Source organism: Solea senegalensis, linkage group LG18 (assembly GCF_019176455.1).
Source record: "Solea senegalensis isolate Sse05_10M linkage group LG18, IFAPA_SoseM_1, whole genome shotgun sequence".
Lineage (NCBI taxonomy): Eukaryota > Metazoa > Chordata > Actinopteri > Pleuronectiformes > Soleidae > Solea > Solea senegalensis.
The window spans coordinates 11232071-11245451 of record NC_058041.1 but is presented as its reverse complement, the minus strand read 5'-3'; the positions used below and the strand labels follow the sequence as shown (position 1 = coordinate 11245451).

Genomic DNA, 13381 nt, shown 5'->3' with positions numbered 1-13381 from the left:
ATTTACCAACTTTCCTGGTGCCTTTTTTTGAAGGTCTTTCAACATGGTGGCAGCTGTTCTGAAGTAAAGTTTTTGGCTCCCGCCGACATTCTACCTCATAAGTGACCTCATCCCTGTGTCTGAGGGCGGTGTAGTGTCCATGAGGCGCGCAGACCAAACCTACGGTATCTCTTCACGTGTATTGATATTGTGTTGACCTGAAGGACATCGAGGCAGCGAGCGGCCCATTACCTCATCAGTAACCGGAGCTGCGATGTGCTGAATTTTGCATGGTCACATTGACCTGGTGACTCGTACATTATTCATGGGGAACGGGAGGAAAGCGGCTAAATGAATACGCCGCCGCATCCAAAGTGCTGAGGCAGGGGAAGATTTACAGGTGCATCGGGTCGGAGGGACGGTGAGGTTCGATGGCCACTTGCTTCGCTGTTTGAAACCCAAGAGCCCTGCGACTAACTCGCTTGTGTGCGCTCCGTGTCTGCGTGAGCTCGTGTGAACTCTATCAGTCCTCAGGCAGAAAAGGGTGCGGGAGTAATCCAGCACAGGAGACATAACACCTCAACCATTAGCAGACCAGCTCATGTAACCCAAGCACTGGCGGCTGACAGACATGCGTAAACATATGGCACTGCTTTGCCTGTATTCAGTGCAGCTTCAGTATTCAGCACCTCTCTCCTCCACCGCCCCTCCCTGCCCACAGGCCTCTTCTTTCTGTCGCTACACTTGGGCGGCTCACAAATATTTGCCACGGTCCTCTCTGCGAGCTCTCAGAGGGCAGGATTAATGGTGGTGTGTGCCGCGCACCCTGAGCCAGACAAAGCCTCCCCATCTGGAGCTCCAACCCGTGACTTGGGGAACAGAGGCAGCACACAGAGCCTGGTCAAGGCAGCCCACAGAGGGAGGATCTATAGGCACCACTTCATAAATGAGCAGGAAAAGAAGTCCTGTGCAGTCCTGCAGATGAATGAAGGGGGCGTCTCCTTCTTTTGATCTAATGGGGAGGAAAAGGGTCCTGCATGTTGGCCTGGGCCTGGTGCCACACCAAATAGATCACGTTTCCCTTACCAGCTGATTAAACAGCCATATCTGTATCCATCATTGGGCTCAAAGCCAAACAATAGCAACAGCAAGAGAGGGTTGGTCAGGACTGGACAGTACCTCCAACACACTTTCCACTATTTAACATATTTTGGGATTTGGTTAGTGGTTCCTCGTAGTAGTTTTGGTCTGTGATCTTTGGTAATGTTCCTTTATTTGGGTTTTTGAAGATATGAATACATTTCACATGTAGGCAGCGTTTCTTGCATTCTGTGTGGCAGAAGCTGAGACTTTGTTCAACTTTCCATGCAGCGGCACGAGCAGCAGCCAATCAAATCGCGTTCAAGCGCGTAGCTTAAACACTTCACAGCTTACTCCGCATAAGTATTGTTCTCTTTTTGTTGTCTGACAGTGCATCCAACAGTTGCAGACAAGGCGGACTTCATTTTACCGATATTAGTAACTCTTGCGCTATAGTTGGGTTGAACACATCACATATGTGTGAATCCACAGTTTGGGCTGAACAAATCAAACTCACCACTGAAATGGACGCAATTAGAAAAACTCAAAAGACGCAGTTTAACTCTCTTGAAAATGAAACTCATACATGTTTGTATCTTTAAATTTTCATCCTTGAAATAAAATACAATGTATGTCAGAACTGTTCAGCCCTAAAATACATTTACATAATGTGTCTATTTAAAGTTAATTAATAAACCGATTCCCACTAATAATAAAAAATTAACTTGAAAGTGAAGTAGTGTTTTCTGGCTGCCTGTTATCAGTTTGGCTGTGAGTCATGAGTTAAAGTTAAAACTCTGATTTTCTTTATCTTGTTCATAGTTTCATAGCCTGTAAATGGTCCGTTATTATATATCCTGGAGTGGTGCTGTGGTGGTTTAATAGTGTGTGTGTGAATGGTTGGTTGTTACTGTATGTTGGCCCTGTGACAGGGTGAAGACCCTCAAAGAATCCATGGGAATAGATACATAACATTTGAATGAATTATAGAATTATACATCCAATTGTTGAGTGTGATAGTTCCTCTCTCCTGCATTGCTTATCTTTCAAATGACTCCTTGTCGCCGTATCAGAAACCACCGACCTTTGTCACCAAATGATCATGTTTTCACAACTAACAGTTCTCATTAAAGTCCTCATATAATTGTCTCCAAAATACAGTGTGTGTGTTCAGTGTAGATGGGGAGAGAAAACACTGCAGGGGCGTTTGTTAAGCAGCTGCACTGAAGTGTGTCGATAACATCTCAGCAAATAATTCACTGGGGAAAGTTTTTAGTACATTTCTGTTGATCGTAGGTGAGTTTTAATACAATAGTTAGTAGTAATAGTTCTGAGAGGATAGAGGGGCTATTTATCATTACAGTCCCTCCCTTTAACTAGTGTACTTCTCTTCTGTGTATACTTCGCCTTTCCTGAATCTCCTTAGACCATCACGTCCTCTTCTATTCCAGTGAAGACGGTCAGTATTGTGACCGCGGCCGATAGCATCACACTGCTGGCCCTTTGTGTTTACTGACCCTTCTGTATAGAGTCTGTTTGTTCCTGTTTCTTCCTGCCATGCGTGTCCTTAAGTGTGGGCCCGTCTTTTTTGCGTTTCCTCCCTCAGGCCCAGTGACGAGAGGCACCCAACGGTGACGGCTGACGGCACTGTGGACACTCTGGCCCAGGCTGTGGACATGATCCTCGCTCAGAGGGGGCACTGAGGACAAGGCGGGGGACGCCAGAAAATGTTCCACTTACTGTGGCCGTGCGTGATACGGGCTTGTGACTGGTAGTGTGTTCTCATGGTTTGTATGTTTTACCGTGACGGTGTACTGCGTCGTGACATTTTAGTACTCCAGTGACATTTGCACAAGTATAACCCAGAGGGATAGTGTCGAACCCTGTGTGGCTGCACTGTGCATTTGTTGGTACACGACTGGCATAGATAAGATACCACGAGCTGACATGGACGCGTCTGTAACCAGCTGCCGACTGACGGTTAGAAGGGAAAGTAAAGCTGTGCGCCGTCGTTGAGACTTTGCCAATGCAGCTCTGCGAGATTATGTCGGAGCGACTGCACGCATAGATACCGTGAAATGAAGTTGTTTTCCATTTTTAACACGCAGTGATTATTGTATCCAGCAGCCTGTTGAATGTAGGGAAGGCTGTTGACACTCACTCCACATGCACCGTCCTAATAGAGTAGCAGGGAGTTGTCAGCAATGTGACTAATATAAATAAAGCTATTTTACTTGCCTGTGAGCTGTTGAAAACATTTGTCTTCCTGCATTCACCAGTTTGGCTCAGCCATTGTCACAGACTTTTTTTTATTTTTTTCAAGATTCAAGGTCTCAAAGCTTTGGGGGAGATTTAGCCTTGGCTCCGGTTGAAACTGGACACAGTGTTGGAGCAGCTTTTGTTTTATGAAAACAAATCGCTGAAAATGGGAAGTGAGCTGGTCTCAGAGATGAGAAATGCAGAACTTAGCAGAGTGTGATGAATTACGCTGGTGCTCAAGCTCATGTTCCTCCCGTAAGCAAAATGAAACAAGCTCTCCATCTCCGCAGTGAAGGATCACACATACACACGGCTTATCTTTATTTACTTGACTGTACGTGCTGCCTGCGATGGGGGATCGTCCCGTCACAGTCACACTGTTGATTCCCGCTAATTAGATGGAGCGTGTTCACCTCAGTGGCTACACTGTAGTTAGATAAAATTATTGGACTTTAAAAAAAAAAAATTGGTTATTGGGTTTGTGTGTGTGTGCCAGCTGGATTATTGAGGCCTCTGGAAGTGGGGCGTAAAACAAATGATTCTCCATCACTGCCCCTGAGGTTTCAGTGTACCAAATGGATTCATCAAGAACAAAAGCCCATCGCCATGTGATTCATTGAGGCCTTTCTGGTTCACTTCACCATTAGCTGACACAAGCTTGAATGTTATTGGGTAATTAAAGGTAATGAAATGCTATGAAGTATTATGAAACAGCCCGAGTGTACCAAATTCCTCTTTCTTATTTGGAAATGTGTGTTAAAATGGCAGTGAGTGACTTATGAATAGATCTGAACAAGTCTGAACTTCAAAATCATTGTGTGTCATCTCCACAACTCTCCAGTGTGACATTCACGCGATTCACGTAGAAAGTGATTTGTTTTAACAGAGACATTACGCCCCCCAAAATACACTGGTTGTGTAGTAAAAGTAGGAAAATAAAACATCCGGTTTACTTTTCAGAATAAAACATCCCGTGTTGACACCACATCGTATTTCACTTTAACGCATCATAAGAAAGAAAGAATTCCTGCAAACCCAGCGTGCTACTGTTTATACGGTCGATAGAAATACTGCTCCGTTTATATAACATATACAGTGCCCTATAAAAGTACTGCAAGAAAACTCAAGCTGTGCAGCTGTTCGGAAGCAGAGCCGTCCAGTGTATGAGTATGACTGAAAACAGAAATCCACAAAGTTTCAGTAGTGAATTCTTGTGCTCAAAAAACCTGGTCGCTCAGCAGTTTCTTGCCTTCAACCATCCCTGCGTTGCGTCCCTTAGTCGGGTCAGGTGTTATCTCTTGCCAGAGCCTGTTTTTAGATGACTCCATTTTATTTTATTTTTACATAATTTATGGTTCACAATGACCAACCAGACGCAGAATAACGAGAATAAAAAAATCCCCCAAAATTACACACTGCAGCTTTAATATGCAGAACACAACAAAGCATAAGCAGCTGGTTTTTGAACAGCTGACATTGTTTGACTTTTTTTTAAACATCACCTATTGGCCTTGTGTGGAGCTATTAAACATTCATTTGACAACTCCCATATGAATTCAATTGGCTTCCACAAGGTTGTTGTTGTTTTTCACACACACACACACACACACACCTTAGAAGTAGTTGGTTGTTAACCACACCTCTCAGGCCAAGCCGAGGTCATCCACCCTTTTCACACAAGTTACAAATTATCAGCAGTGTTCCCTGCGCAGACACGGCCGCCCCTCTGATCGGTAAACACTGATCTATTCCTCGTGGAGCGCAGCAACATTGATTTTCTCACTGTGACCACCCTCGCGACTGCGAAACAAGATTATCTTTCACATAATAGAGATGACCTCTTTTCAGGAGACATGTCTGGGCATGTATGACCTCACTGCCACAGGATTTTATCGACTGACTTAATACACTGTCAAACCCTCGACTGACTCGAGCTGCTGTTGTTGTGAATTTCCACTCGGAGGTTTTTAAGTGTCACCTTTATACTTTTCGTGTTTTGACATCATGTAGTATTTGTCCACGGGTTAATCTCAGTGTTGACATGCGTCCACTCTACCCTCTCAAGTAAACACTCAAGCAATTTACCTCTTAATCACTTCAGTCAGTCAGCAGGGAAATGTACGCAGAACAACTTAAATCAGTTCTGAAATGCCAAATATCTTCGGGTTCAAGAACGACCAGTCTTTCAACAGCTACAAAGTGCTCAGTGTAGCTGTGCTTTGGCAAACAAAAACCCTCACAGCTTTTCTCTGTTTCACATCATTTTTGAACGGAATCGCTTTGGGGTTTTCTGTTTTTCAGATGTGTTTGGAAGATGACACACTTTCAGGGGGAGAAAAAAAAAGAAAAGAAACATCTGAAACATTTTATCTGACATTTTTAAACCAAACAATAAATTACAATCAGCTCATCTCGAAGTACAAGTCCATAGATTTCAAAGACAATCTTGGCTTTTTTCTCCACACAATTACACACACACACACGCACACGGACAGTCTTACAACTTCAAGTCATTAAGCCGATGATGTCATTTTCATCTTGTATTGACTGACACCTCCGGGACGTGACGCTCTGCAGCATGTGTCGGTCAGGAGGAAGAGGAGAATGTGGCTCTTTGTGTCCTAAGCTTGTCCCGCCTGATTTTCCTAGCCATCGTTTGGATCTAAATTCAAACTTTTTTTTTTTTTTTTTTTAAATGTATAACAGAAGCAGCTGCGTTGACTCTTGTTTACACAAGAAAGGAATTTACTTTATTTGTTGTTCTGATTATCAAGTAAAATCCTGGCCCTTCTCACACACACACACACACACTGCTGGAGTGTGTCTCTGAGCAAACATTCACGTACGTATTTATGTCATCTGTTTGGGTTCGGCTCCTCTCGTGAGGCGTGCACACTGCAGCTCTTGTCGCACACCTGCATTAACCCACCTTAACAACTGCCAGCTGTGTGCGTTACCTTGAACTTTCATCTCCGCTCATTTGGCTCTTCCTGTTTGACAGGAAACGGCGGGTCAGCTGACCAGACAACGCCGCACACCTGCAGCTCTGAATGTGCCATTATATGTGGAAACATGCGCTTGTTTTGACAGCGGTCGGTTATGTGTGTGTGTGTGTGTGTGTGTAGGCCTCACACTCACTTACTCACTAAAGCACATGGTTTCCACCACGTTTCATCACGCTCCTTCACATGTGGGCAGCAGAGCCGACAGCTCTTGGTGGCATATGTGAGGACTCTAAAAACTCGGAATGGCTTTGTAGGCCCCTCGTCTTATTTGAAATCTTGAAATGCAATCTGAGATAGTGTCTCAGTCCTGACACAGAGGAGTCTGTGCTGCGCTGACATGGTCACAGCCGTCACTGGCCCCCCGAGGGACTTGACCCCTGCTCAACTGTCCACTGAAGCCTCGGAGGCTGCGCTCCCCAGACACAAAGCACGACTCAGTGATGTCATACACCCAGGCGTGTGCGTGTGTACAGTCCTGGTGAAAGGGTGGTGGTATGTCACCATGCAGTGTAAACGAACTGCCTCTTGTCTGCGAAAGGTCTGAGCGAGCACAGAGCATCCGAGCTGTAAAGCTGTCTTTGCTTCGCTCTGGATTTCTTCTGTGAAAGGTGACCGACCACTCACCCAGTTTGACCGGAAACCGGAAATTCACAGTCAAACACGCTGGTGTCCACTCATATATGCTCCTTTACAAAATTGACATCATATGCTGTTATAAAGACGTGAAATCAGTGTTTCAGACTATTAAGTAAGCTCATTTTCCTATAGATCTCCATTTAACCCTTTTACACATAAGCCTCAAAATGTCCGTCTGGACATTTTTTTCCTTATTTTAACCATGAAAGGGGAAGAAAATGTCTTGTGTTTGCCCATTTTTCCAGAATAACATCAATATCTCAAAATAGTGTATTAACAATTTAAAATGAAGAAAAAGAAAAAGTTTTATTTAGAAAAAAACACTGTAGTTTTTTCACCAGGTTTTGCGTGTTAAATTTGAAATTTGAACTGTAATAAAACCTGATTTGCCTTTGCTTCCTGCAACAGCGCGAATGTAATTACCATAATAACATTTGACGTGCAACTTCTCAGCATTCAGAAACCACTGGAATATTTCCCATAGCACAAACCGCCGCGTAATCGCGGTAATGCAAGGTGCTCTTGCGCAAACACGTTGTCTGCGATACGCTCGACGTTAAAAGGTTAAAAGTTCTTTCTGTCGCCAGTGGAGTTGCCCCCTGGTGGCTAACCGGTACCGCCATCCTGCCCAGCTCAAACAACCGTTCTGCACGTTAGAACTTTCCTCTGGCTTTGCTCAGACATAGTTCACCATCTTTCAGGTCCACACTTGCTCACTTTAGCATCGTAGGAATACTTCACTGATTAGCATTTAGCTTTGTATTACTAGAATAGAGGAAGTATTTTTGAAAAATTGTGCTTCCCAACCTCAGTTTCCCCCTTTTTTTTGTTACATGTCCACCAGTGACACTTCGTCCAAGGCTTGAAACTGCAACGCTAATTCCGCCCTGTTTAAACCCATTCGTTGGGGGACAGGACCTCATTACCAGAACGTAAACAGTGTCCGCCATCTTTGCGAACAGTTACGCTAACAAGACCAAGTGTCAGTTGTGGGCACGTAACAAAGAAAATAATGAAGATATTTCAGGGGAAACTAAGGTTGGGAAGCACAATTTTTCAACAATACTACCCCTATTCTAATAATACAAAGCTAAATGCTAATTGGTGAAGTATTCCTTTAACCACTTTTGTAAGTCGCTTTGGATAAAAGCGTCTGCTAAATGACATGTAATGTAATGTAACATCAGGCCCTCCAGCTGCCAAGCATTAAAGCAATGCATACATAGTGTAAGTCCAACATTAAGGTTGGAGTGTTCACAGATCCTACTCACTGATAAGCTCCTGCCTCCTGGAATGAACGTTTTTGCTCTTTTAAAGTATTTTTTTAAAGCTCTTTTAACATGCGCAGTTTAGTTTGACCTCGATGCTTCCTTGTCATGTGTATGCAGAGACTCCAGACATAACGCTGACTTCACTTTAAAATGCCAGTCGCACCTCACACACAGTTTTGCGGTTTGGTCTTGCATGAATAGAACAAAAAGAATGCGTGTGTGTGTGTAGGGGTGACACACACACACACACACACAACACAGCGACTACCTGCAAATGCAATGTCAGAGCGAACGAACAGAAACGAAAAACAGAATGTGAAGGTTCATTTCAAGCTCACGGTAAAAAAAAAAGAGTCTGCGCTCCCCCCACGTCTGCGCGTTGCACTTGCTCGACTGGAAATGTTTTCTGTGGGCGGGTGGTACTGCTAAATTGCTTTTTCACCCTGACCACATTTGAGCTGCCAAGCAGAGACAGCGCCAACATTTAGTTTCGTATTACATACTGTTTTGTTTATATGAAAAGTTCAACCCCGTATGCGATGTTTTTGGAGGAAGGACACTTCTTTTTCTTTTTTTTTTTTCTGAAATGGAAAATCACTTGCAAACCTTTTGCAGTATTTTCCTTTCGGTTACCTGCTTTTTCAGTGATCCACACACTGGGCTTTGGACCTTCACTTGTGGCTGAGGTCAATTTAGAGCGGCGGTGTCAAAAATCTGGGCCGCAGGATGAATTTGATACTATTAATACTATATTTTTCAGTTCCAGACACCTGTGACTAAAAGTGTTATGCCTTTGTAGATCCACTGTTGTGATGAACTTAGGAGCAAGTAATTTAAGGTTGTTCATAATGTGTTTTGGAAGAAGATACTTGTTGTTTATAGGTTATTTTGCTATTATTTTACTGCTCCTGCCCACTAAAGCGTGTTTGACACGGCTGATTTAGAGTGTCCCAATCAATGTGGAGCACTGGGGATTGGTTACCTTGCTCATCTGTTGACCTGTGACCTATTACAGGTCAACAGCTGCTCAAACTTTTCACAGTAGGCCTACCCGCATGATGGCTTGACATTAGCTCCAATGAACTGACTCACATTTTAACCAAGAACTACAACAGTGTCAATACTAAAGAAGATTAGTTTCGTACCTGTTATCCCTTATTGGTGAAAGTGATGCCGTTAAAACCGGTTATCCCCGGTTAGTAAATACATTTATATTAATACCCCATGTGAGTTGTCTCTATCAGGATATTGGCATTAAATTCATTAGATTATAGGACTGAATATAGCTTTTTAACTGTAAACATGTGGACCCTGAAAACACTGAGTGGTGGCGAGTGGGTAGGAACACCAAGAGACGCGTGCAACGTCATGGTAGTCAGTGACTCAAACTGATACTCAAACGTAATGTTGAACTGATGTGGCCTGCAAAGACGTAGAAGTCATTAAAACTCTGCTTTCATGGTTATGTGTTTGCTACAGCTACAGCACATCCAGGGAAAAGTCACATGAGCAGCGTTTCGACCAAGCGGTTCAGCTCGCAATATGCATTTTGTGATCCTTTCATACCATTCCTCTTGTCAAAAATGGCAATTCTGTTCCGCTCTGCCCTTTACATCCCAGTCTGCTATGCTAGGCAACTTTTTGGGTACCTTTCACAAACTTTCGAAGCATAACGCGCAGTACTGAAGCAAACTGGGGCTTTAGTGTTGCTTTCAAACATCTGCGTCTCCTGTGGCACATCTGGTGCCTCAAGACCGACTGACGCGCCATGCGACTCATCTTTGGAGGGGATGACAGCGTCCCTAACCTTCAGTGACAGTTGGAGAGTGACCCACCGTCACGTTGCGTCAGTGCCGGTGGGGGTTGTGTGGATCCAGAGTAGCGTGCGCTTTTCCTCTCAGAACACAGCCTCCTTTCACTCGTGTCACTCCGCTGATTAAAGGCCGGGCCCCCTTCATGTGTCCGTCTGCCGCACAGCACATTTACAAGGTCTCTGTTTAGGCATTTGTGTCTCCACTCATTATGTGAAAAAGGGCTTAACTGAGATGAGGCGACGTGAGTGTACCACAGTGTAAATATGACCTCACTGTGCAAGCATACGGATTCTCGTGCAGCTAGCGTCGTAATCCAATCCATTATGAGAATATGCACTGGGTTTGTAGGCGAGTTTAAATCCACAGTTATTCTGTGACTGATATTACAGCTTCTATGTCATCTTGAGCAATCTTCAAATGACTCAGCAGCTATTTTTTAATGTTTTTTAATACTTACAAGGTAATTTACATCCCTTTGGTGCTGTCTCATGCTTTCAAAGAATGACAAGCTTCAATGCAAACACGCAGAGGTCATTTACAGTCGAGCAATAAGAACAGTGCAACTTCACAGGTTTTTACAGGCATCACAAGTGAGCAGGGGGAAGCAGCAGCAGCAGCAGCAGCAGCAGCAGCAGCAGCAGCCCTGACACATGGCCCACATTCACAGCCGCCTCCCACGTCACTGTGCTCCTTAGAGAAAAAGCCCCTTTTGTTTCCCAGTGCAGGGGAGGGAGGAAGGTCTCTGGGGTAAACCGCCGCTCAGCTCCACCACTCCACCCGCCATCAAAACACACACACACACACAAAGAAAAAAGAAAGGGACCGGACTTCCCACCCCTGCCTGGCGTCCTCCCTACTCACTCCCCGCTTCAGCACACAAACACAGGCTCATCAGTACTGCCATTACTACGCTTGTGATTGTGTCTTTTCCTGCTACTTAATTGGATCAGTCTATATTGTGGCATTAAATGCGTCTCCCAACAATGACCTGTTGATGACCATGTGCTCTGCTCCCCTTACACCAGCAGCAGCAGAAGATTTTCCTCTCTTCAGCCTCTTAACATTGGTGCAAAAGTGGAGAAATACCTCCTGCAAATTGACTTAAACTGTTTGGAGTAGATTTTTTAGATAGTGTAAGTACAAATACTTATCTAACAAACTTTAAACGTGTGTAATTCTGAAAACCCCACAAAGTGTAGAGTGCTTTAGTTCCTTTCCCTCCCCCCCAAAACTGCTGTGATGAATTCTAATTTTGGGACCCAGAAAGTGCACGTGTGGTTTTGAACTAAACAGAAATCAATGCTACGTCTTAATCATCGTGTAGGTTTATATTGAAGTGGAAAAAAAAGACTCCAGCAGGTGGAAAAGCAGCTCGATGTCATAATGCATTTTGTTTCTCCATCCAAACCTGTAAAAGTGCACGTTTGCTGCTGAGAGAGAAAAGCAGTTAAATACCAATCGTGACCTGTTCTGTAACATCTCTGACACTCCTCGTGTTTACTTTAGAGATAAAAAAAAAGCTGAAGCTGAACCAATGTTCCTGCTCCAGTGATGGCCGTGTTATTGACCTATGAGTGGATGATTTAAGTTCCGGTCCCTGGTTCCAAATATAACCCCGTGAGGATTTACAGCACATGAATGTAGATCATTGACTCTGATACACGATGACTGAGTAATTAAGTTTCATTTGAAATAATATAGATGGAGTGATATTCAGCATGGAGACTATTTTTAGTGAGTACTAACACAAATGTAATTAGTGTGTGTTATATTTACAACATAAAGCAGGGGATGTATTATTATAGATAATAAAAAAATAAACTGCTGTAATTTAAAGGAAATCTGCACCCTATGGTCCCACAGAGGGCTTTTCTGTGTGGGTTAAGTGGGGGGTTCTCTGGGTACTCTGGTTTCCTCTCACCGTTCAAAAACATGCAGAGTTTAGTTGGACACTCTAAAATTGTCCTGTAATGGACGACCTGTCCAGCACGTACCCTGTCTTCTCAGTCAGCTTCAGCTCCATGAGACACTGATGTGGTAGACAATGAATGAGTGAATGCATGAATAGAATAGAATAGAATAATCTTGTTTGATCTATGCGATTCAACCTTCCTGCCATGCCGTGACTATTCACCTGCCTTTTTTAGATCCTGTTTAAAATACATTCTCTCCAAACTCTTAATTTACCATTTTCATTGTATTGGGATGAAACCTGAGGACTGGGGTGGGTAGGTGGGTGAGGGGTGAGGGTTGGGGGGGTGGGGTTAGGTAAACCCAGGCCAAAACTGGTTCCCACTAGTTCCAACCGAGCCACGGTGCTGCCCTATATAATCTTTGCATATAGGACTTCTACCACCTGCCAGCAGCTGCAGGTGCTGATGTGCACCTGGGAAGTGGAGGAGGTTAAATACAGGTCACATGGCTGTGTCACTTTGTCACATGCTTATATATATAGTATATGTAAGTTTAACCACAATGTCAGCCCAGTGATATTCAGATTCAGGGGTTGGAAGTCATCCTTCATCATCAGTTTGCAAAGTCTAAAGATCACTATTGAATCTTTCAATAACATCACAAGACGTCGAACATGTACGCAGAGCTTTTTCTACAGGCTCTTCGGGGACAGCAAGCGTCTCTGAGTCATCGTCCACTTCAGCGAAACTAAAACTGTTCCTCTTGGTTGTGGCTCCGCAGAGTGAGACGCGTTCCCAGGGCTTTCTCTTCACTGTTAACTGTGGGTTTTGTGTGACCTTGTGTTTCCCAGTGATGGATCAAGGACAGAAATATGATAGTACCTTCTCTGGAGTTCTTGATTCTGTCGTGTCGTCTTTTTTTTTTATATACCAACTGAGAAAATATTGAGCTCTTGAAGTAACACAATTATCACCTACTGTACGTTAAAATACAGTGGTGTAAATAGGTTGAGCAAAGTCAGCTACAGACTTTTCAGAAGAGGCAGATTTATTCCCAATAAGATCATTTGCTCTCTCATCATCCTGATTTTGATGAAAGGGAAAAGCAACTAATTACATTAAAAAAGTTACTGTTAAGTTTTTGAATGTAGCTCTATAACTTTATAAAAGCAGGTTATCAGTGTTGGTGAATGGGTGAATGACCAGGCTACTGCTTGTTACAAGGTATAGTTCCACATTTGGAGACTGCAGTGGATTATCTGACAAAAAATAAACATGAACCCAAATGCAAAACCACATGTAGTAATTAATCTATTTCCACATGTGGGCCACAAAGATAGTAAAGCAATAAGTGTATTACATTACAATTATAATAATTAGCAATTACATTCTTCACATAACATAGTTCCTGGAAGTATCCAGTA

At 43.6% G+C, this 13381-nt stretch overlaps 1 protein-coding gene across 2 annotated transcripts in view; it reads left to right on the top strand.

The window, feature by feature from the left end:
• LOC122758880 (phospholysine phosphohistidine inorganic pyrophosphate phosphatase) overlaps positions 1-13381 on the top strand; it is a 50742-nt gene that overhangs the window by 18886 nt on the left and 18475 nt on the right. Inside the window, exon 7 of one of the 2 annotated variants that reach the window (XM_044013264.1) lies at positions 2666-3303. The exons of the other annotated variant lie outside the window; for it this stretch is intronic. Within the exon in view, the coding sequence (XP_043869199.1) occupies positions 2666-2762 (97 nt within the window). The 3' untranslated portion in view covers positions 2763-3303. Of the gene's footprint in view, positions 1-2665; positions 3304-13381 lie in introns of those variants that run through there. 2 annotated transcript variants of the gene reach the window in all.